Genomic DNA, 24,898 nt, shown 5'->3' with positions numbered 1-24,898 from the left:
GCTAAGCGCGGAACATGCGTAGGTGTTTAGTGCCTTAAACAAATTTCTACTGTTAAGGTGTGAGCGAAGCAGCTGTTTTACCCTTCGTATAAACTCAGTAGTTATCTCTGTTTTCATTTGTTTATGGTCAATTTTCCTCGCTTGCTTTACTCCAAGATATTTATACATATCGTTTTCACCCATGGCCTCGATGTTCTGGCCATTTTGCATATCGAATCCTCCGGGCTGTACTTTTACTTTAAAATACGACACTTATCTAGTCCGAAGTGCATATTAATATCATTAGAAAAAGTTTCTACAGTTTTTAGCATCTCGTCGAGTTGGTTTCGAGTGGAAGCCATTAATTTCAAATCATCCATGTACAATAAATGATTAAGCTTCGCCACCACATTGTTGTTATTTTTGATGCTAAAACCTGCATCTGAGGAGTTCAATAGCTGAGATAGTGGGTTCATAGCTAGACAGAACCACAGAGGACTCAACGAATCTCCTTGAAACAGGCCCCGGCTGATTACGATATTTTCAGTTTCGATGTTACTTTCACCAGGTATTTGAAGGTGAATTCTAGTTTTCCACTCTGTCATTATATGTTGTAAAAAGGTCACTATATTATCATCGACTTTATATATTCTCAAAATATCTATAAGCCATTCATGCGGCACTGAATCAAAGGCCTTCTTGTAATCAATAAAAGCCGTAAATAGATTCCTCTTTTTGGAATATGCTTGATTAGAAATGACTGAGTCGATGATAAGTTGTTCTTTGCAACCCATGGAACCCTTAGCGCATCCTTTCTGTTGAGGCTCTATGATATTGTTCAGAGCACAGTGTTGGTAGATACGCCGGGCTACACAGGATGTGACCAATTTATACAAAGTTGGAAGGCAAGTAATTGGGCGGTATTTTGCTGGATCTTGGGTGTTATTTTGATCCTTCGGTATTAAATAAGTGGTTCCCTGAGTTAGGAATGATGGAATATCCTGCGGATTAGAAATAACATGATTAATTAGTGTTGATAAGCATTCATGAGCACTCGAGAACTTCTTGAGCCAAAAGTTTTGAACTCCGTCTGGTCCAGGAGATTTCCAGTTATGAAGCTCTTTGATGATATTTGAGACTTCTTCAGTGGTGAAGGGTTCGTAGAGAGTAGTAGTGTAGTGTTGGCAGTTCTGTGCCGTATCTTCTATCCATCCAGCATTGTTGTTAAGGGAAGCTGGTGTGGAAAGTTGATTTCCCCAAAACTCATGAATTTCTTCTTGGCTTGGGTAAGACTTATCGAGATTGTCTACGGTGGAATTGAGTTTTCGATAGAACGCCTTCTCAGCAGTCTCAAAAAGGGCATTGTCGGATTTTCGGTTGTTACTCACTTTGTACCTTCTTAGTCGTCCTGAATAAACTGAGAGTCTTTGTTTTAATGTATCTAGGCACTGTTGGGCTGTGTTGTTTTCTGGATCGAATCTTGAGTGTCTGGGAGTATTCCGTATTATTTCTTCAGCTCTTCTGATATCTCTTGTACTTCTTACACCTCGTATATATTCTGTGACTTGACCAATATCCCTACGTAGCAATTCAATCTTTCCGAGCAGTCTTTTTTCCCAGGGTGCAATTCTGTTACCAGTCCTTCCGTTGTTAGTACCCCGTCGTGTTCTGATCTTAACGCCCATTACATTAGCAATTGCTGTTGCTGCACAGTAGATTAGCATGTGCAAATATTCTAATGTGTGGGCTTCTACGACATAATTGGGTAGGACTTCAGTGTTCACAATTTGTAACAGCGCCCCTAGTTTCTTACAAGAGTTTATTCGTGGTAGCGGTGGTCTGCTAAGTGGGTTTGTTCCATTAAACTCATGTACAGCACGTGCCATTTCGCTTACTAGGTTATCATGTAGCTCGTTGTTTTCCTGCTCTGTATTGTCAGGTTGAGTTTCTTGTATGGCAAGCTCAGGAATCTGCTCATGAACTTCATTGGGGACTTGATCTTCAATTACAACATCGTTATGAATCTCCCGTTCGACTTCGCTTCTGATGATATTGCGTCTAGTCTCTGGGATAAGGTTGTTTCTTATAATTACCCGGTATTGGTCTGATACTCGTTGCTCCGATACTTGAATATCTGGGTACGTCCTGCAAAATTCGGCATACAGCTGTTGTCGGTAGCCGATTGTTTCTTGACCGAGGTTTGTCACCTTGTAGTAGAAGCGCAAAATGTTTTCATTAATGGACACAGTCCATTTCATGCGCTGCCTCGGCCGTCCCGCTTGAGTGAGCGCCGGCTGATGATCCAGCGCAGCACCTTCGGCGGGTGGAGCTCTTGTTGTTGTTTGGCTCGCTTGTGGTTGTGGTTGTGGTTGGGCTGTAGCTAATTGTATGACAGGGGCCCGCCTCCTCAACACCCTGCCACCGACGTCCCGCATGCTGTCACGTCCAGCGCCGGCTCCAGACGTGCCCTGGCGATCCCCAGGCAGCGATCCTAAACATAAATTATTATTCTCCATTCTCATGGGTGTGCATTTTATACCTACTGCCAGGTGTCAGTTTTTGTTCCACGGCAAGTATCCCTGCTACTCTCTGGGTATTGGCGCTACGAATACCCAGAAAGCATCCCCCATTCGCAGGGGGCCGCGCCTGATAGAAGAACTGACAAAAACTCCCACAGGTTATTTATATTATTTATTATTTTTATTATTATCCCAGATTTAGCCATACGGCTCACACTCCCTCTAAGGGGAAAATTGACTCATCCCAGATACCTACGGTATCAAAAGGATTGAGCTCTGGTGGGACTCTTTCCGTGTTATCGAGCCCTAGGTGACTTGGTATGCAGGTGTATCTCCCAAAAATTTTCGTACACATCTGGCCGTTGCGAGTAGTACTGCTTTCTGCATGGTCTTATAAAGATGTTCATTAAGACCCAGCTTTTTTATGCTTTCGAGGAGGGTCTTCGGAATGACTCCAGTAGTAGACATAATAATCGGTATCGTCTGGGTACTTTGCATTCTCCATTGTCTCCGTATTTGAATTTCCAGATCTCTGTACTTGGCGATCTTTTCAGTAAATTTAGTACGTAGATTATTGTTGTTAGGAATCGCCACATCAATGAGGGTTGTTTGTCTCGTTAATTTATTGACTAATACGAGATCTGGTCTATTATGCGCCACTGTTTGGTCTGTGAGCACAGTGCGGTCCCAGTATAGCTTGTAGTTGCCATCCTCAAGCATACTCTCAGGGACGTATTGATAATATGGGAGATGGTCCGTTTGGAGAAGTCCCAGCTTGATAGCTATCTCCTGATGAAGGATTTTTCCCACTGCGTCATGCCGTTCCTTGTACTCAGTTGCAGCAAATGCCTGGCAGCCCCCTGTAAGATGTTGGATGGTTTCTTGGGCTTGACATCCATATCGGCATCTGTCGTTTTGAACATGAGGGTCTTTGATGATATATTTCAGGTAATTTCTGGTTGGTATAACCTGATCCTGAATGGCCAGTAATGAACCCTCCGTTTCAGGGAACATCTTTCCTGAAGTCAACCAGTAGTTCGACGCTATATTGTCGACATAATCTTGGCTGACCTCATTGGGATGTCGCCCGTGCAGAGGTTTACCCATCCAGGCGCGCACTTTTTCGTCCTTAGTAAGGTGGTTTATGCGCAGTTCTGCTTCCCTCAGTTTTATCGGTGTTGTGTCATCTACTGCGCAGATAGCGCGATGTAGAGTAGATGTTTCAGCCTGCATCTGAAAATAAGATCTTAAATTAGCAATTTGTTTGTCTAATTGCTCACTTATATCCATAAGTCCTCTTCCTCCTAAATTCCGTGGTAATGTCGTTCTTTCTACTGCACTTTTTGGATGGTGTTTTTGTGCCTTTGTGAGGTGCGTTCTTACTTTTCGCTGAAGATTTTCTATATCTGTTTTTGTCCACTTAACAATACCAAATGAATAGCTAAGCGCGGAACAAGCGTAGGTGTTTAGTGCCTTAAACAAATTTTTACTGTTAATCTGTGAACGAAGCAGCTGTTTTATCCTTCGTATAAACTCAGTAGTTATTTCAGTTTTCATTTGCTTATGGTCAATTTTCCGCGCCTGCTTTACTCCAAGATATTTGTATATATCATTTTCACCCATGGCCTCGATGTTCTGGCCATTTTGCATATCGACTCCTCCGGGCTGTACCTTTCCTCTGACTATATTTAAAATACGGCACTTGTCTAGTCCAAAGTGCATATTAATATCATTAGAGAATGTTTCTACTGTTTCTAGCATCTCTTCTAGATTTTCTCGATTAGAAGCCATCAATTTCAAATCATCCATATACAACAGATGATTAAGCTTCGCTACTACAGTATTGTTGTTTTTAATGCTGAAACCTGAGTCAGTGGAGTTTAATAGCTGTGATAGAGGGTTCATAGCCAAACAGAACCACAATGGACTCAGCGAGTCTCCTTGAAACAGGCCCCGGTTGATTGCGATATTTTCCGTTTCGATATTGTTTTCACCAGGTATTTGGAGGCGAATTGTAGTCTTCCAACTTGCCATTATATCCTTAAAAAAGTCACTATGTAATCATCGACTTTGTATATTCTCAATATATCTATAAGCCATTCATGCGGCACTGAATCAAAGGCCTTTTTGCAGTCAATAAAAGCAGTAAAGAGGTTCCTTTTTTTGGTGAATGCCTGGTTAGAAATGACTGAGTCGATGATCAGTTGTTCTTTGCAACCCATAGAACCCTTAGCGCATCCTTTCTGTTGAGGCTCTATGATATTGTTTACAGCACAGTGTTGGTAGATAATGGGGGGTAAAGGGGTAGAATGCGAATATATGGAGTTGATTCCAGTTTACTCCACTTAGCCTCTTCTACTCAAATCCGACTCTCACCTTCACGCTGGTACCTCCTGTTAAACCGAGCAACCCCGCCGGAGATCCGGTATCAAACCCGGGTGGAAAGTGGGGTCGGGAACGGACGAGAGCGGGTGAAATGGTCCTCCGAAAAGGGGGTTGTGCTATGGGCCGGCGTCCCGTACATATGAAAATTTTGAAGCCACGAAACAGAAACTATTGCCTCGGAACAAGACGGATACTCGATATAAACGACACACGCAACGGAATAAGGATATTTGCATAGGTACGTGGAATGTGTTAAGTTGGTACAGACCTGGAATAGCAACAAGAGCCATTAGACAACTGCAAGAATATAACATGGATATAACAGCAATACAGGAAATAAGATGGACAGCAACGGGAAATTTAGAAATGGAAGATGTTATAGTCTTTTGGTCGGGTAGTGAGAACAGACATGAATACGGATGTGGATTCGTAATTGCAAAAAGATTAAAAACGGCAGTGATAGATTTCAAGCCAATAAACGAACGTATCTGCTATATTAGACTCAAAGGTAAGTGGTTCAATCTCACTATATTCTCAATTTATGCCCCAACAGAAGATGCCGAAGAAGATAGGAAGGACGAATTTTACGAATTACTAGACCAACAGTATAAAGCAGCGCCAAAACATGACATCAAAATAGTAATGGGGGACTGTAATGCTAAACTAGGTAAGGAAGACTATTTAAGAGAAGTAATTGGTAAATATAGCCTACACGATACAACAAATGATAATGGACACCGGCTAACACAATTCGCAATATCTAATAACATGATTATTAAATCCACCCAATTTGAAAGAAAGGACATTTACAAGGTCACATGGGTGTCAAATGATGGAAGAACACGTAACCAAATAGATCATGTCCTCATTGATGCAAGACACTCTAGTAGCATTATTAATACACGAAGTATGAGAGGAGCTGACAGTGATAGTGATCATTTTCTTGTAAAATCAAAGTTGAGAACACGAATATCAGTACAGAAGATGGAGCAACAAGAACAAAGAGAAAGATGGGACATAGAAGCTCTTCAAACACCAAATAAAGAACTGGAGTACCAAGTAGCCATAAGCAACAGATTTCAATTGCTGGGAGAGGAAGACCAAAATGTAGACCTAGGAGATGCATGGCAGCGAATGGCATCAGTGATAGAACAAGCAGCGAAAGAAACCATTGGGAAAAAGAGGACTCGCCCAAAACAGAAATGGTTTGACAAACAATGCGAAGAAATGCTGGAAACAAAAACTCACAAAAGAATGAAAATGCTACAAAACCCTACAGATGAGAACAAAGCAGATTTTCACAGAACGAGGGCACAGAAAAGGCAACTACTCAGAACTAAAAAGAGAAGCTACATAGAACAGCAAATACGAGTAATGGAAATAAGTGGCGAGAGGAATCAAATAAGAAAATTCTTTAGGGAAGTGAAGACAGTCAGACAAGGTGGAAATGTTGGAGTAACACAAGCTATGAGAAATGAAGCAGGTGAACTGATAATGATGGAAACAGAAATCGTAGAGCGATGGAAGGAATACTTTCGGAATTTACTAAATATTGAAAGTGAGATGGAGGAATCAGAGACTACATTTCATTCTGCAGATGTGGAAATACCATCACCAACACTCCAAGAAGTAAAGAATGCAATAGCATCTCTTAAAGATCACAAAGCACCCGGAAATGATGGTATAAATGGAGAATTGATAAAAAAAGGAGGAAACGTTTTACATCAAAAATTGTATGACATTATTCTCAGAGTATGGCAACAGCAGAAAATGCCTAGAGAATGGAATGGAAGCGTTATAATACCCATACATAAGAAGGGAAATAAAGAGCAATTCCGAAACTACAGAGGCATATCGCTTATTAGTACAGCGTATAAGATTCTATCAATTATCTTACTAAAGAGACTCACTCCGTATTCGGAAGATATTCTAGGCGACTACCAATGCGGCTTTCGAAGTGGAAGGTCAACAATAGATCAAATATTTACCATTCGACAAATATTAGAAAAAAACTGGGAATTCAACCGAGATGTACACCAAATCTTCGTAGATTTCCAGCAAGCATATGACTCGATAAAAAGAAGCAGACTATGGCTAGCAATGCTAGAAATGGGAATACCAAGAAAATTAGTGCAGCTCACTCAAATGTGCGTGGCAGACTCACATGCACAGGTAAAGATAGGAAACAGAACATCGATGCCATTTAGTATAACATCAGGGCTTAGACAAGGAGACCCTTTATCACCATTGCTATTCAATTTGGCTTTAGAATACGCAATAAGTAAAATATCGTCTGAACTAACAGGGGGATTCGCAAATCGAGGATCAAAACTATTGTTGGCCTTTGCCGATGATCTAGATGCAGTCGCACATTCTACAAGAGACGTAAGGGAGGTGTTTTCACAGCTCGAGGAGGAAACAGGTAACCTGGGCCTTCGAATAAATGAAGAGAAGACGAAATATATGCTGGTGACCAAAAATCCAAGACCAAGAGTTAGGCAGAACGTAACTATTAATGACCACAACTTTGAAGTAGTAAAAGAGTTTAAATATCTGGGAGCAGTAATCACAGAGGACAATCACATAGAAAAAGAGGTCTCAGCAAGAATAGCTGCGGGAAATAGAGCATTATACTCCCTATCATCATTATTAAGATCTAAGCTGCTGAAAAGACAATCTAAATTAAGACTGTACATATCAATTATTCGCCCAGTTGTTACATATGGGAGTGAAACATGGACTCTACATCAGCGAGAAATAAATAAATTGCTGATATTTGAAAGGAAAGTCCTCAGAATGATATTTGGTCCTCAAAGAGATGAATTGACAGGAGAGTGGAGAAGGCGCCGCAATACTGAATTGGTGACTCTATATGGTACTGAAAACATCATCAGACATATAAAAGCTAATCGGATAAGATGGGCAGGTCATGTAGTAAGATCAGAGGAAGACAGAGTGCTAAAGACAGTGTTCTTCGAGAGACCAGACGGTAGAAGATCAGTGGGCCGTCCCAGAAAAAGATGGAAGGATGATGTTGAAACCGATCTATCTAGGATTGGGGTACAACAATGGCAAATCGAAGCGCAAGATCGCAGACGATGGAGGGCCATAGTGGATGCGGCGAAGACTCACCCCGAGTTGTAAAGCCAGTCAAGAAGAAGAAGAAGTTGGTAGATACGCCGGGTTATACAGGATGTGACCAATTTATACAGAGTTGGAAGACATGTAATTGGGCGGTACTTAGCTGGATCTTGTGTGTTATTTTGATCCTTGGGTATTAAATAAGTAGTTCCCTGCGTTAGAAATGATGGTAATTCCTGCGGATTAGAAATAACATGATTGATTAATGTTGATAAGCACTCATGAATACTCCAAAACTTTTTAAGCCAGAAGTTCTGAACTCCGTCTGGTCCAGGAGATTTCCAGTTATGAAGCTCTTTGATGACATTTGAGACTTCTTCAGTCGTGAATGGTTCGTAGTTAGCAGTGAGGTAGTGGTCACAGTTGTGCGTCGTATCTTCTATCCAGCCAGCATTGTTGTTAAAAGCAGCTGGTGTGAAAAGTTGATTTCCCCAAAACTCATGAATTTCTTCTTGGCTTGGGTAAGACTTGTCGACACTTTCTACGGTGGAATTGAGTTTTCGGTAAAACGCCTTCTCAGAGTTCTCAAAAAGTGCATTGTCACATTTTCGGTTGTTATTAACTTTATACCTTCTTAATCGTCCTGAATAGACGGAGAGTTTTTGTTTTAATGTATCTAGACACTGTTGGGCTGTGTTATTTTCTGGATCGTATCTCGAGTGTCTTGCAGTGCTCCGCATTATTTCTTCAGCTCTCTTAATGACCTTTCTACTTGTTACACCTCTTATATATTCTGTAACTTGACCAATATCCCTATGCAGTAATTCAATTTTTCCGAGAAGTCTTTTTTTCCCAGGGTGCAATTCTGTTACCAGTCCTTCCATTATTAGTACCCCGTCGTGTTCTGATCTTAACGCCCATTACATTAGCAATTGCTGTTGCTGCACAGTAGATTAGCATATGCAGATATTCCAATGTGTGGGCTTCTACGACATAATTGGGTAGGACTTCAGTGTTCACAATTTGTAACAGCGCACCTAGTTTCTTACAAGAGTTTATTCGTGGTAGCGGTGGTCTGCTAAGTGGATTTGTTCCATTAAACTCTTGTACGGCACGAGCCATTTCGTTTGCTAGACTATCGCGCAACTCGTTGTTTTCCTGCTGTGTATTGTCAGGTTGAGTTTCTGGTATGGGAATCTCAGGAATCTGCTCATCAAGGATTTCATTAGGGACTTGATCTAAAACTAGCCCTTGGTTGTTAATCTCCCGTTCGACTTCGCTTTTGATCGTATTGCGTCTAGCCTCTGGGATAAGGTTGTTTCTTATGATTACCCGGTATTGATCTGATACTCTTTGCTCCGACACAGTCCATTTCATGCGCTGCCTCGGTCGTCCCGCTTGAGTGAGCGCCGGCTGATGTTCCAGCGCAGCACCTTCAGCGGGTGGAGCTCTTGCTGTTGTTTGGCTCGCTTGTGGTTGTTGTTGTTGGGCTGTAGCTGATTGTATGACAGGGGCCCGCCTCCTCAACACCCTGCCACCGACGTCCCGCATGCTGTCACGTCCAGCGCCGGCTCCAGACGTGCCCTGGCGATCCCCAGGCAGCGATCCTAAACATAAATCAATATTCTCCATATTAATGGGTGTGCATTTTATACCTACTGCCAGGTGTCAGTTTTTGTTCCACGACAAGTATCCCTGCTACCCTCTGGGTATTGGCGCTACGAATACCCAGAAGAGGGTATTATTATTATTATTATTATTATTTTATTATTACTTTTATTATTATTTATTATTATTTTTATTATTTATATTATTATATTTTATATTAATATTTACTGTGTCAAAACTGAAACGACATATAAACTAATTAATCATTTATTAACAAAATAAACATTTAAGTCACAATTTAGTAACAAACTTAAGTTTAAACCATTTAAGTTATATAATATATATATATATATATATATATATATATATATATATATAATTATTATAATTATACTACACACTTTAAGGTACGATTCTGACAACGACTGCAGACGGCAGTTACAGTTGTCACCATGACAGACTTCATTATTTTGCACTATTAATTTGCATAATTATTAGCAACTGACATTCTGCCGGACAGCAGTTGCAGTCAGATGTCGGAATCAGTCTCATACAAATAAATAGTGCAAAGTAATACCGTCCGTAACGCTGACAACTGCAACTGATGTTTGCAGTTGCCGTCTGCAGTCGTCGGAATCGTACCTTTAGTCCCAATCTATTGAATTTCAATGAAAACTATATGCTTTATATTTATAAATTTTAAGGAAGACAATTGAATGATAAAAAATAGGACAAAACTATAATAGTCTTTGTTCTCAAATATATTTCCATACTCTTATAATCCTCAAATTGATTTCAAATAATTATTACACATTTTTGCATACAAAAAGATCTACAGACACCTGAAAAATATATTTTTTGATTAAGGGACTGTAATGACCAAATTAAAATGATAAAAGCAATTTACACGTGATATCTGATAATACATACTTAAAAGACTAATACCATCTAATACATAAATACTCATGATGAAGAAGTACATTATAATTAAAAATGAATAACCATTTTCATATCGCTGCAACATGAAGCCAAAGCCGTCTTATATTTCAGTTCGTTTAGAGAGCGCAACAAGCACTCTGACCAAACAGTTTCAAAACTCATTAGTTTTTCATCAGAGAATGTACATAGCTATAACATCTGTACATGCATTGGGTTCTTCATCTTCTGTCTTGCTGTGGGCATACTCATCTGCAAATAAGATTGCTGCAATATGGCTGCAAACTTCACTATTACCGGCCATACACATAGAATGTGCATTTGCTATGCCATTGGAACTGGCTATCACCCAAGCATCTAGTGGTTTAGCATTAGCTTTTTGGGGATGCTTCACCTAAAAAAAATATTTTATCTTTGTGGGAATGCTTCAACTACACAAATTTATTTTTATTAGAGTATTTGCGTTCTTTACAATGGTTGAAAATATTTTAAAATCAGACATTCATATAATATAATTTTAGAACAAACAATCATGACTGTTTATTATTCTCTTTTCTATGATAGCAATTACATGTCGTCGACCTAATCTGTAAACTATGTAACTCCTTTATCCAAATCTTACAGGAGACACAAAAAACTATTTCTCTAAATATGACTAATGTGAATACTACTACATTTTAAAAGATAGGATGCTAAAATGGAATATTTTATAGATACACATATCACTAACATTTGTATATTGTTTAATGAGTATTTCATATTACTTACCACCAACTTTTTCTTGGAAATATCACTTTCTAAACAGTGAGGTCAGTCGTGTGGTATGACAAACTGGGGACTTACATATTTTTCATAATAAATTTGCCGCAAGGGAGATACAGTGTATACGAAGAGGTCACTATTTAATCTTCTGGTAAAAATATGCATGTGCATCCTTTTTTAAACAAGTAGGGATTTTTTAAAATAAATGGCAGTCATAACTCATTTTCAGAGAAATATGGAGTTACACAGTTTACAAATTAGGACGAATGAATATATATGTCTGGTTTCATACAGATATATAAACGTAAATAAATCTAATATTTAAAACCAATTTATCCAAAAGACACTAATACTGTTATCCATATATTTCTTAATGGTGAATAAATAAAATAAAGGCATACCTTTCCAACAATAATATAGAAATCATTAACAATTTTTACTCCAACTTTCAAAACAAATCCAGTTGTGAAGGCTTTTATGTGCCTAAAGGCTTTTGTATGCTTTCATCTGCTGCTTATAGTAACTGTGAGACTCTACCAGATATGTATATGGATCTAAATCTCCAATTATTTTCAGCTTCAATATGAATATCTAAAACAATAAAAGAAATAATGTTATTGCTTGCAAAATTCATCATTATTGATAAATATCAGGGAAAAATGAACAGTAAATAAAAATTGTTTCACCTACCTTTTTCTCCAACATTTGGAGTTTCCAATAATAATTTCCTTAAATAATCACTTTGCATTGTGGTAAATTTATAAAATTCACAAATAGCAAACAAAAGTTTTAAAAAATACACAAAAAACAGCCAACAAAATCCAAATGAATCCAAAATTCCAAAATAGAAAATACGACATCAAACAATGAAATGAAACGACGATTGAAGATACCTTAGAGCATGGAAAATTTTTTCTCTCTCTGGAGATCTAACACGCAATCTGTTTTTCGAACGAAAGTGAATCCTTATTTTAATACGGTTGGTTCTCATTGAGATTTGACATCACTTGTTTTATTACTGATTTTTGTGCGATTTCTGAGTGAAAACTAGCAATTTTTTTAACTCTTTATAGTGGTGATGTGTTCGGCTTACGGTTGTAAAAGCGACAGCAGCAGGAAATAAGTGCGAATTACATTTTACAGGTAAATAAATATTTCTGTTATGTGTGCGTAGATGAAAATTCGATAAATACTCCTATATTCTTAGATATTGCCTCTTAAATGGTTAATAATTTGAAAATTAACACTTTAATGTACCTTATTACATAATTAAAATTACATGGTTAAGTTATAAAATGAGAAAAATTTACATGTAAAATTAAAAGTAACATAAAAAATCACCATTTTACCAGTGGTGTAGGTACGAAACGGTACGAAATAAATGAAATTATAAAATATATTGTGGCAACTTCGAAAATGGAATTAATAGCGTATATTGTTATTACATATTATTGACTTTTTTTGTTGTTAAACATTTTATTGCTTGATTTTATTTTGTTTATATGTAAAAAAATTATTTAAGAGCACAGGCGCAAATATTTTACGGCTATCTCTACTTTTTCTTTTTTTACACGGCAAATTATATGTATAGTATTTTTACTACAAAAGCGATATTACGTAGGTCAAAATTTTTGACGTAAGAGAACTGTCAAAACATTAGAATGTGACTTTTCATTATTGCCATGTTTATTATAATTATTATAAACATGGCAAAGTCACATTCTAATGTTTTGACAGTTCTCTTACGTCAAAAATTTTGACCTACGTAATAACGCTTTTGTAGTAAAAATACTAAAGTAAAGTTTTCACTGGTATGGATACGTACATAAACATTACTTGACAATGACATTGTCACCATTAACTTGAGATGACTTTTGAATGTTCTTGGATAACTGTTACTTGTATCATCGCTTAAATTATTAATTCAATTAATTAATATAATAATTTTTCACTAACTATGTATTCAGTGATTATAATAATTTATATACTATGCCATAAAAGATAATACTTAATCGAGAAAAGAGGAAAAGTGATTTTTTTAATAATATATTGTTACTATGGAACGCTTAGATAAATTTTGAATATCTTTAACAACAAAATGCTTATATCACAATATATATCCTGGTGTAGTCTCTGCTTGGGATCTTCCATAAATAATAAACAATAAATAACTTTTTATTAATGTCACGTCTTAAATTCTTTAGCCAATACACTATCAATATTATTTAATAAACAACTCAAGATAACGAGCGATACACAATTATTGGATCAAAGCTAGCCGTGCAAAGAATTACGTATGTCTTGTTTTAATCTGAATTTTTATCAATTAATTTTGATTAACGTTATAAAACATAAAAAATCAGTCAAAGCCTTTAACACAGAACTTTAATCTAAAATAAAAAGAATTAACACAATTATAAGTAACAATAATAAATAAAATCAAACAGGATGCTGTATATGTCCACCACCAACATCTCTACATAACCTAACTTTTGTTGTTAAGTTGACGTGCACTGCAAAGTTGACGTAAACTGGAAAGTAGTATATCTGAATTAAGAACAGACATGCACTGTATATCTATCTCTGTCGTTGAGAGCCACCTATGATGACAATAATTTTGGATCAAACGTTATTATTATTCCTAAAGCCGTGTCAAATATCTAAAATTGCCGCTGTCTTGTCAGAACATTCTGTTCGACTGAGTGCGTTGTACGACAAAGATAGTGAATATTCAATTTGGAAAATATTACCACTGACATGGTGTTCATTTTTTTCCAATAGGGCTTTTCATAGATTGTCATTTGTTTCGAGCTTCTGTCATGTGTCACATAATATTAATATATCTACGTCATACGTCTTTGGTTTGTATTATTGTTATATACCAATAAAGTATGTCGTAGATATATTAATATTATGTGACACATGACAGAAGCTCGAAAGAAATGACTGTGAATAAAAAGCCCTATAGGACTTTTCATCGATTGCCATTTGTTTCGAGCTTCTGTCATGTGTCACATAATATTAATATATCTACGTCATACGTCTCTAGTTTGTATCATTGTTATATACCAATAACGTATGACGTAGATATATTAATATTATGTAACACACGACAGAAGCTCGAAACAAATGACTGTGAATGAAAAGCCCTATAGGGCTTTTCATCGATTGCCATTTGTTTTGAGCTTCTGTCATGTGTCACATAATATTAATATATCTACGTCATACGTCTCTAGTTTGTATCATTGTTATATACCAATAACGTATGACGTAAATATATTAATATTATGTGACACATGACAGAAGCTCGAAACAAATGACTGTGAATGAAAAGCCCTATACTGAAAAAAGTAATACTTTTGAAAAATTGAAACGCAGAATGAAAGACTAAATTATTACCGAGGGCTAAAAGTCCCTCAGAATAAATAAAAAGTTTCTTTTGAATGAGATCTTTGAAAATAAAAATCACACTAAATTGTCTCTTAGTTTTTCACCCCTGTAACTTTTTTCTCAGAATTCGAAAAAATAAATCCTATTTAAATATAGTATTGGAGCCGAAATTTTGCGACCTATGTGAAATAAAGATATCTATCATAAATCAAGAATTCAAAAAGTTTGCTTTCGTCACATCCCCTAATTCCTAATCCTGTTTTATTTTGAGTGGGTATAAAAGTTCAACATACTAAAATACTGTTATTTGTTTCAATCTTTCTATGTAAGCCATGCATAATATTGTGTAATTAATAAAAATAGAAAATTGAACTAAACCTACGAGCAATATTATTTAATTATGTAGTTTTATATAGTTTCTTCTGGCCTACGCGATACGCCACTGGCACTCGTGTTTGGTTCTAACTTGGTTTTGGCTTCAGTTTCGTTCTCGTTGCGGTCACTCCAGGGAGAGGGTAAAAAATTTTCCATACTCTAAGGAAGATACAAGATACAAACATAACCTATAATAACCTTCTTTTCTTCTTTTTTTGTTTTAATGAGGTTGCTTCTACCAATTTCGTGACGTCAGACTGCTTAAAATGAAAACGTCTTTTAAAACGTATTTTAACGTCATTAATCTTACGTATTTAAAATCACCTACAAAAGACGTCGATATGACGTAAGGTTCAACCACGTGTGTATATTCAACCAAAAACTGACGTTTCCTCGACGTTATATGACGTCTCTTGGTTGTCTGGGGTCATGTCACTAAAATGTATATTATCACGGACTTACCTTTTTTTCTATCATTTGTGACGCACTGAAAAATGCTCATGAAAAGAAGCATAGTATGAATTAGGAAGAACTATTTTTACGCACAAAAATGTAGGCACGACCACCGTTGAGTTAAGCTTCTAGAGAGAGTGTCGTTGACATATTTCTAAACAATAATAATATGCTTAGAGAATTACAGTAGAACCCCGCAAATCTGAACTATTTGGGAGGACAGCCTGTTCGGATTCCGAAAAGTTCGGATTATCCGAAAGTTAGCGTAACTAATAATTTAAAGCTTTCGTTATCGTTGATTTTGAGTCGTTGTACCTGTGTCACTCTCTCCCTCTTCCACCCATCTCAGATTGATGTCACTGATGCAAATCCAGTGTCACTGTTTGTGTTTAGTCGCTAACTCTCTGGCTATATTTATAATTTGAAGAAGCTCCATTTTTCCACGCTCCATTACAAGATGACCTCCTAGAAATCGTACAACAACAGGATGAGAAAACGAAGATGAAAGTGCAATTACAGAATGGATTGAAGCTGACGACAATTGGCACTAAGAATTTACGGATGAAGACATTGTAGACTTGGTTCAACCTCAAGGCAACTGAAGAAAACGAGGAAGAAGATTCCCTGCATATCAAGTGTCAAACGCAGATGCCACTTAAGCTCTGAATGTGACTCTACGTTACGTGGAGCAGAATTCTGCTGCGTTAACGGTCGATGTAATTTATAGTACGTAAGTTGTTTAACATCGCTGCGTCAATTCGCTACACTTCCATGCGTCAGAGGAAAGTGACCAACTTCTGTAAGAATGCCCCTTAGGGCTGCAAACGTCCTCGCAAGAGTGTAAAGAATATTTTTTGACTCAAGTTGACTACAAGAGAACCGACGTAAGTTTATTTTTAACCTAAGTTTATTTTGTAAGCACTACGTGTCAAGTACGTATTCATTTTAAAGAAATTTTAAATGTCAAAGTACTATTAATGCTACATTGTTCCAATTTCTGGTTTTACTCTGTATAATAAACATGTTTTTAAGTTTTTGTCGTGAACTCTTCAATTTTTTTTACTTTCTGTTGGTTTGGATTTGCCGAACCTTCGGATTAGCGGGGTTCGGATTTGCGGTGTCCTATTGTAGATTATGTCTGCAACGAATTCTGCAATTCTTTGGTCACGTGGTTCGCAGAGGTAACGACAGTTTGGAGAGATTAATTGTTTCTGGAAACGTTCCGGGGAGAAGATCAAGAGGACGATCACCAACTAGATGGTCTGACCAAATAAAGCATTCAGCTGGAAACTCATTCTGCCAAGCTCTTAGAGCAGCTGAAGATAGAGACCAATGGAGAAACATTGTTAGGAATATTGGAAGAAATCACGATCCTCAGTAATGGGGAAACGACAGGAGAGAGAGAGATTGTAGATTATTTTTCTTAAAATACCGTGCATTTCTTCTACGTAAGTTCTTCTATTTTTAGCAGCATTGCGAAGTATTTCATAATAATTGTGGATTCCTGTCCGTTGGCGAATATTACCTATGCAGCCATGATACCTTTTTACGTCCTAGACCGCTCTTACACTTTATATTTCAAAGTCAAAGTTTTCAACCTAATAAAAATATTCAAAATATTTAAAAATATCCAAAATATTTCTAAGAGATATTTAATTGAAAACTTATTGGACCAACTTTATACAGTCGAACCCGCTTATTAGAATAGCCTTCGTGCCAAGCAGAAATATTCTTATAAGCGGGATATTCTAATAACCTATCATTGGTGGCTAGCTGAAATAAGTGTACCGAATATACGTTATAATAGTACATACTATGTCAATGTGTATATTCATACGGTTTTAGGTATTTTTATGTCAATAAAAATTTGTAATCTATTTACAAAAATAATTACGAAACGATTAGACAATAAATTGGAATTGGGTTTTAGAAAAGACTTCCGAACAAACGATCAACTATTGGTAATAAATAATCTTATAGAAAAATGCTGTTTCTAAAAACAGCCAAGCGTGTGGCAATGTACCTATAGAAATTTGTAGACAAATGAAATTATTTTATGAGCTTGTCGACATACGATTGAATTTTCTGTGGGAAAGGAGCGTTTACTCATAACACAGTAATTAAGTGTTTATTAGGTAGGTACCTGACAAACCGTAATAATATACAAAACAGCAGGCTTTCGAAGCTCTTACCGACAAACCATTATATGAGGCAAATTTAAAATTTTTAGGAAATTGTACGTAAAAATTTATTTATTGACCTAAAAAAATATTCTAAAAAGCGGTATTAGGTTACTAAACCATATTCCAATAAACGGATAAATTTATTAAAGGGTAAATGGAAACGTTTCCGGACCTCGAATTTATATTCCATAAACTGGGATATTCCTATAACCGGTAATCTAATAAGCGCGTTCGACTGTATTTCCTTTAAGTGCCAGTTGTTGAGAAGTGTATCGTTCTCCTCATAATGCAGTCTTCTTACTTTTTACATAATCAAAAAGTTCCCTATTCTGGAAGCCCGCGCTTCATAATACTTCTTCATTTCGAACTCTGTCCATACATGATATTATAAGTATTTATAGCTGGCCTTTAACGTCCATGCTTCCATTCCGTACAAGAAAACAGGCCAAACCTAACACTATAGCATCTTGTATCTCAGGTTGAAATCCAACTTGCGATTAGTCAGTACGAAGCCTTATAAAAGCATTTCCGGCTTGTTTTACTCTACTCTTTATTGCAGTCTCAGGGTTTCAACCCTCGTTCAGAAGGCAACCCAAGTATTTAAACTGATTGACTTGTTCTATTTCTTCTCCAGCAACATGCTTTTGAGAGAGAATAAGATAATTTGGCAAAATATAATGAAATTGTGGAGTTTAAAAGAAAAAATAACTGATACTTACATTACTAAACCAATGGTTACTGTCAATAGAGAAATGGATATCAGGTTATATAATGCTGAATTAATGTAGATTGTACTGTTATACACTACTGTATAGACAGGCGTTAAACTAGCAGCTGCCAGAGCTCCACCTCCTACGACCATTGCGAATATCTTACCAACTTCATCGGATGGCACTAAGCGGGATATATTAGCTCGTAACATGGGAGCAACCACACCTATCAAGACCCTTGATCCACCGGCTAAAATAAACTTTTGGTAAATGTAGTGATAAGTACAGTACGACAAGCGAGAAATAGCTTGTTGGGCATTGACCGAATTTTATATTATTACACAACTCATCTCTTCTCTGAACTTCAAGAGGAAGAAATCGAGCTCCTAACGTTAGATTCATTGCAGAGTTATCAAATAAAATATTTCTTTGAAGCGGAACAAAAGATGCTTTATCCGGCTTGAAGGTGTTGGCCCAGACATTCAAGGACATGAATCAGGACGCATACTTATGTTTTGTAGTAACTGCCAAGGTAAGAGTTGACAACCAGAATACCAAAGGTATCAAAATACAGGGAGGAGTGCGCCAGGGTTGCGTGCTTTCCCCACTACTCTTCAATGTCTACAGTGAACAGGTATTTAAAGAAGCACTCTCAAATTCAATAGAATACAGTAATAATGACGGTTAACAACAATTATTTACAGAACGTAATGCAACGCCTTAATGAATGTGGATTGAAGATGAATTTGAAGAAAACTAAATGCATGATCATGATTAAATCAGCAAATGCAAACATCTAATTGATTATTGAATATGTAACTAAGAGTGTGGATACCTACAAATGGAATCGTTACTTACGTGGAAGTAACGAGAAGCGAGAAGGATAGGAAATGAAGCGGAAATAATATTAACTATCAAAAGGCGAAAACTTGAGTACTTAGGACATGTGATGAAGGGGCAAAAATACCTACTTATTCGTACGAGGCAAAGTAAAATTCGAGGAAATCGAAATGTAGGAAAACGAAGAATATCATAGATTAAGGACCCGAGGAAATGGTTTAAATGAAGTAGTGAAGAACAATTTATAGCGGTAGTCAATAGGGTCCGCGAAGCCATGATGGTTTTCTTTGATAGAAGATGGAACTTGAGGAAGAAGATGAAGCGAGACGGGTACATTTTGGAATTATAATGGAAAGTTTAGTGAAAAATAAATGTTTACGAATTTTCCTTTGCTTCCCTTGTTTTATTTTGTATTTCGGTTTGCATCTTAGCATCTCTTGTTTTGTCTACATTTTTAATGATCCTTTTGTTCTCCATTAAATTAAATATTTCGTCGGCCATCCCTACATCCAACATAGACTGAGCAGTAGGTATGTAAAGCTAAGCTGATGACATTATCTTTTTTTTTTTCGTTGTTTGCTGTGTCTCTGTCTCTGTCTTACACCAAGTAAGTATAGCAGCATCTCTTTTTGGTGGGGGGCAGAGAGTGAGAGAGAGAGAGAGAGAGAGAGAGAGAGAGAGAGAGAGAGAGAGAGAGAGAGAGAGAGAGAGAAAGAGAGGAGTTTCAATTCGCTAGAGTACATACTACAATGTTAAGAGGTATATACATACTAGACAAGGCGAAAACGGCGGGTTCGTTGAGAAAAATATTCCCATGAGATTTTTTGCATAATTACATTCGTGAGACATCCTAGAATAAGGTTCAAGAAGTCGCCCACGTGAAAAGTGGGCCAAATTTTTTTTAACAATTTTTTTTTAATCAAATTGCGAAAATCAATATTTTTGGCTCAACAATCTTTTTATAGGTTTTTTGGACCATTCTGGATAAAAAAGGTCTGTTATAATTTTTCTCTAAAGTTGATCGTTTTTGAGTTATAAGCAATTTAAAATTGAAAAAAAACGAAAAATGGCGATTTTCAAGGCTTAACTTGGTTAAAAGTTATTATTATGAAAGTCAGAAACTGACTAAATCAAAGTTTAATGTCCCCCCTACAAGATCCTGAAGAAATTTTTGTCATTATTTTATTACTAAGCTGTTATTTTTAAGTAATAATATTGAGCGCCATGCACGTGGTAGCCGGCCGTAAATGCTGAGTGCGAGAAAGATGCCACTCCGGCAGTCCAATTGTGCATCTTACTTGCACTCACATTTACGGCCGCCTACCACGTGCATGGCGGTTATTATTATTACTTAAAAATAACAGCTTAGTAATAAAATAATCACAAAAATTTCTTCAGGATCTTGTAGGGCGGCATTAAACTTTGATTTAGTCACTTTCTGACTTTGATAATAATAACTTTTAACCGAGTTATTAAGCCTTGAAAATCGCCATTTTTCGTATTTTTCAATTTTAAATTGCTTATAACTCGAAAACGATCAACTTTAGGGAGAAATTAGAAGAGACCTTTTTTATCCAGAATGGTCCAAAAAACCTACAAAAAAAATTGCCTGAGCCAAAAATATTGATTTTTGCAATTTGATTAAAAAAATTGTTAAAAAAAATTGAACCACTTTTCACGTGGGCGACTTCTTGAACCTTATTCTGGGATGTCTCACGAATGTGATTATGCAAAAAAATCTCATGGGAATATTTTTCCCAACGGACCCGCCGCGCGCCGTTTTCGCCTTGTCTATACGTCTATGATCAAAGGTGTGAAGTGGTTTGAAGAGTAAAGTACTTACCAATATACATCAATGTATCGTTCGTTGCTAAAAACTGCAAGATGATGCAACTTAACATCGAAATCAATCCTATAAGGGCAAGTACGGAATCCGGAACATGAAATTTCCTTTGGAGGATATAAGATCCAGTCATTGTACCACCAATCCAAACTAAACTACAAATACTATTATAAATATTGTACTTTGTAAATGTCCAATTCAGTTTTCCTCGAAGGAACATGTATCGCGTAGATGTATCTGCATGTGTGACGGAAATGAAAATTATGATAGAAGCTGTTGTTAAAACTATTATCGACCGGTCGTAGTTTTCCCGTTTTTTAATGGTAGTTTGAATAATTTCTTTAAATAACTTTAACTGGATTAGTTTTTCCTTTTTAGCCTAAAATATGTACAAAAATAGTGTAAGTAAATTCGAAATAAGCCAAATATGCTGTTACACTTCTTTATAATCACTTTTATTGAACAACAAACAATATTACTGTACTTGTCAACAATTTAAACTGAGACAGAACTGTTCCAAAACTTTATTACTAGGTACTACTAGTTGTTGAACTGGTAACTTTCTGTTTATCTATATACATTTTCTAACGTTCCAAACCAGAACCTATTTTACTTCAAATCAGGCCCGAGGCATTACATAATTTTCGGGCCCTAAATATAATTTAATAATAATATTAATTAAGTTATTTAGTTAATATTGATATCAAATTTTTTAATTGTTCTAAGACCTTCTTTTTCTTCTTAACGTGCCCTATCAAGTCCTCTTGACGTTGGCGATTAACATCGCGAAACTGTCTCTGTCTCGAGCTATTCTAAATAGTTGTTCTGCTTTCTTTATTCCTGTCCACTCCCGGATATTCTTCAACCAAGAGGCCTGCTTTCTACCAATTCCTCTGCGTCCTTCGATTTTACCCATCATAATAAGTTGAAGAATATTATACCGGTCTCCCCTTACTACGTGTCCCAAATTGACCATCTTTCTATATTTGATGTTATCAAGCAGCTCGCGGGCAGCATTTGCTCTCTTAAGGTCTGCCACACTTGTCAGAGTAGCCGTCCATGGTATTTTCAGTGTACGTCTGTGCAGCCACATTTCAAAGGCATCCAAACGATTAATGGTCGATATTTTTAATGTCCATGCTTCGACAACATACAAGAGGACTGACCAAATGTAACATTTATGCCCGGTTGCACCAACAGATCTTAAGATTAAGTCGAGAATATCAAGAATTAATATAATATAATTATAATATATTTTAGAATACCATAATATAATAATAGATATAATTGATAATAAGGTAAGAATCTAAAATTATGGTGCAACGTAAGTGATACTCAAGGAGGCCCTATCTATAAGTAGAGCTTAGCTAAGCTGGAGCTTAAGATCTGTTGGTGCAACGGGGCATTAATCATGCGCTTTCGAAGTTTAAGTTGCAAGTTATCATTACAGAAGAATGACCTCATTTTTCAAAATATCGTGCGGGCTATCTCGATTCTACATTTTATCTCTTTATCTGGATCTAATTGTTCAGTAATATGGCAACCAAGATATTTAAAACTGGGCACTCTTTGAATTATATAACCATCAACATATAACTGTGAATCTTGATGGGTCAAACGGCTAAATACCACGTACATATTTTGTTTTTGAACAATTTATGTTTAGGCCAAACTCTCTTCCCACTGTGTCAATGGCATTTAAAAGGTATTGTAATCTATTCATATCATTTTTAACTATTTATAATGGGAAATAAGCCACAATATTATTAAAAAATGATTTTTATTAACGTTTCGACGCCCAAATCGGGTGCCGTTGTCAAAATACAAAATACTACTAACATAAACAAAAATGTTGTTGCTTAGTTAAAAAATTCTTCTAATAATTTATTTAATTTGACTCATTTATATCGGCAATTCAGATACATATGATACATTTTAAAGTAGAAGACTTTAAAAATTTTAAAGTAGAAGACTTTAAAATGATATTGCCAATATTTATGAGTTGCGTTCCTGGGACGACTTTACTGAAAGATAGTTCATTCGATTACATGAAATCAACCCCAACTCAAGAATATCCGTCACAAAAAAATCATAGCATGTGATCTGTCTTTAAAAAGACAACCACATGCAACGGTGACATTAAAATTCTCGCGTTAGAGATCTCATAGTAAATCACGAGGGAAAACCAGGAAAAACCTCGTGATACTATCCCGACATCGTAAGTATTTGGTCTTACATTTAATTTACTCTCAAAATTAATACCAAATTCTGACTTTGCTATAAAGACAGATCACGTGCTAAGATTTTTTTGTGACGGATATTCTTGAGTTGGGGTTGATTTCATGTAATCGAATGAACTATCTTTCAGTAAAGTCGTCCCAGGAACGCAACTCATAAATATTGGCAATATCATTTTAAAGTCTTCTACTTTAAAATGTATCATATGTATCTGAATTGCCGATATAAATGAGTCAAATTAAATAAATTATTAGAAGAATTTTTTTACTAAGCAACAACATTTTTGTTTATGTTAGTAGTATTTTGTATTTTGACAACGGCACCCGATTTGGGCGTCGAAACGTTAATAAAAATCATTTTTTAATAATATTGTGGCTTATTTCCCATTATAAATAGTTAAAATTGTAAAAATCCCACAAGAAAATAGCTTCAGAACAATATTCATATCATCACTTAAAATAACTGTATCGTCTGCATATCTGATTGTATTTATCAGAATTCCATTAACTTTCACAACCCATTCCAAAATATGGAGCGCTTCCTTAAATATTATATCTGAATATAAATTGAATAACAGTGGGGACAGTATACAACCCTGTCTGATACCTCTTTGTATTTTGCATATTTCTGTTGATTTTCTTTTTATACAAGCTGTCGCTGTTTGACGCCAGTATAATTTTTCTATGATTCGTACATCTTGACTATCAACTCCTTAATCCTTTAATATTTTAATTAATTTGTGATGTTCTCGATCAAAGGCCTTCTCATAGTCAATAAATACAGCAAATACGTCTTTCCTTTGATCTCGGCATTTCTGCAATAATACATTTTGTGCAAAGAGTGCGACCCGGGTTCCCAGTACATTTCTGAAGCCAAATTCTGTTTCATCCTGGTCTTCTTCACATTTATCTCTGATTCTACTGTGGATGATACGTAGAAAGATTTTCAAAGTGTGTCTCATGTGGTTCTAAGACCACAGTTGACAAATTTGAAAATTTATCTTGTTTTATTATCTTATTTTTTAATGATCTTTCCGGGCTCCATTAAAATGCGGGCCCGAGGCAGGTGCCTCACTGGCCTAGTGGTAAAATAAGCCCTGTTCCAAACCTTACGAGACATTTCGGAATATTTTGATGACATCTAGAACATTTTAGATTTTAGATTCTTAATACTTTTTCTTTTTCATCAACGGACTTATATGGAATAAATCTTACGAAACTGTCGTAACACTGCTCCTTCCTTTATAGATATTCGCTTCGAATAAAGGCGGCTGCACAATTGCCCGGGAACGGGAACGAGAACGGAAACGGGAACGGGAAAAAAGTTAACCTCTATGTAAATTAATGTTAATCTATGAGAACGAGAAGCTGTCCGGTAACGGAAACGGGAAAGTTGACCATGTTTTAACTTTCTCGTTCCCGTTGTATTCCCGGAACCAATCAGAAGGCAGTTTTAAAAATACTGTCAAATCCCCAATAAAAATTTGTTATTAGAAGTGTGTGATCAAGTTTTAGTGAAAATTTTTATACATTCTGCATTAAAATAAATGACGAACGATTGATTTCTTTATTGGAAAAATGTCCTCATCCGTATGAT

General features: G+C 36.3%; 1 protein-coding gene across 2 annotated transcripts in view; it reads right to left on the bottom strand.

The window, feature by feature from the left end:
• LOC114345429 (proton-coupled folate transporter-like) overlaps positions 1 to 24,898 on the bottom strand; it is a 120,849-nt gene that overhangs the window by 2,536 nt on the left and 93,415 nt on the right. For both annotated transcript variants that reach the window (XM_050648263.1, XM_050648264.1), the window contains 2 exons: positions 21,065 to 21,443; positions 18,391 to 18,631 (listed from right to left, as the gene is read on the bottom strand). In XM_050648263.1, coding sequence (XP_050504220.1) covers positions 18,391 to 18,631; positions 21,065 to 21,443 — 620 coding nt within the window. The remainder of the gene's footprint in view (positions 1 to 18,390; positions 18,632 to 21,064; positions 21,444 to 24,898) is intronic.

The sequence above is a fragment of the Diabrotica virgifera genome, chromosome 4 (genome assembly GCF_917563875.1).
Source record: "Diabrotica virgifera virgifera chromosome 4, PGI_DIABVI_V3a".
NCBI classification, from domain to species: Eukaryota; Metazoa; Arthropoda; class Insecta; order Coleoptera; family Chrysomelidae; genus Diabrotica; species Diabrotica virgifera.
Note: the sequence above shows the minus strand (reverse complement) of the source record. Positions and strands in the feature narration are given on the sequence as shown.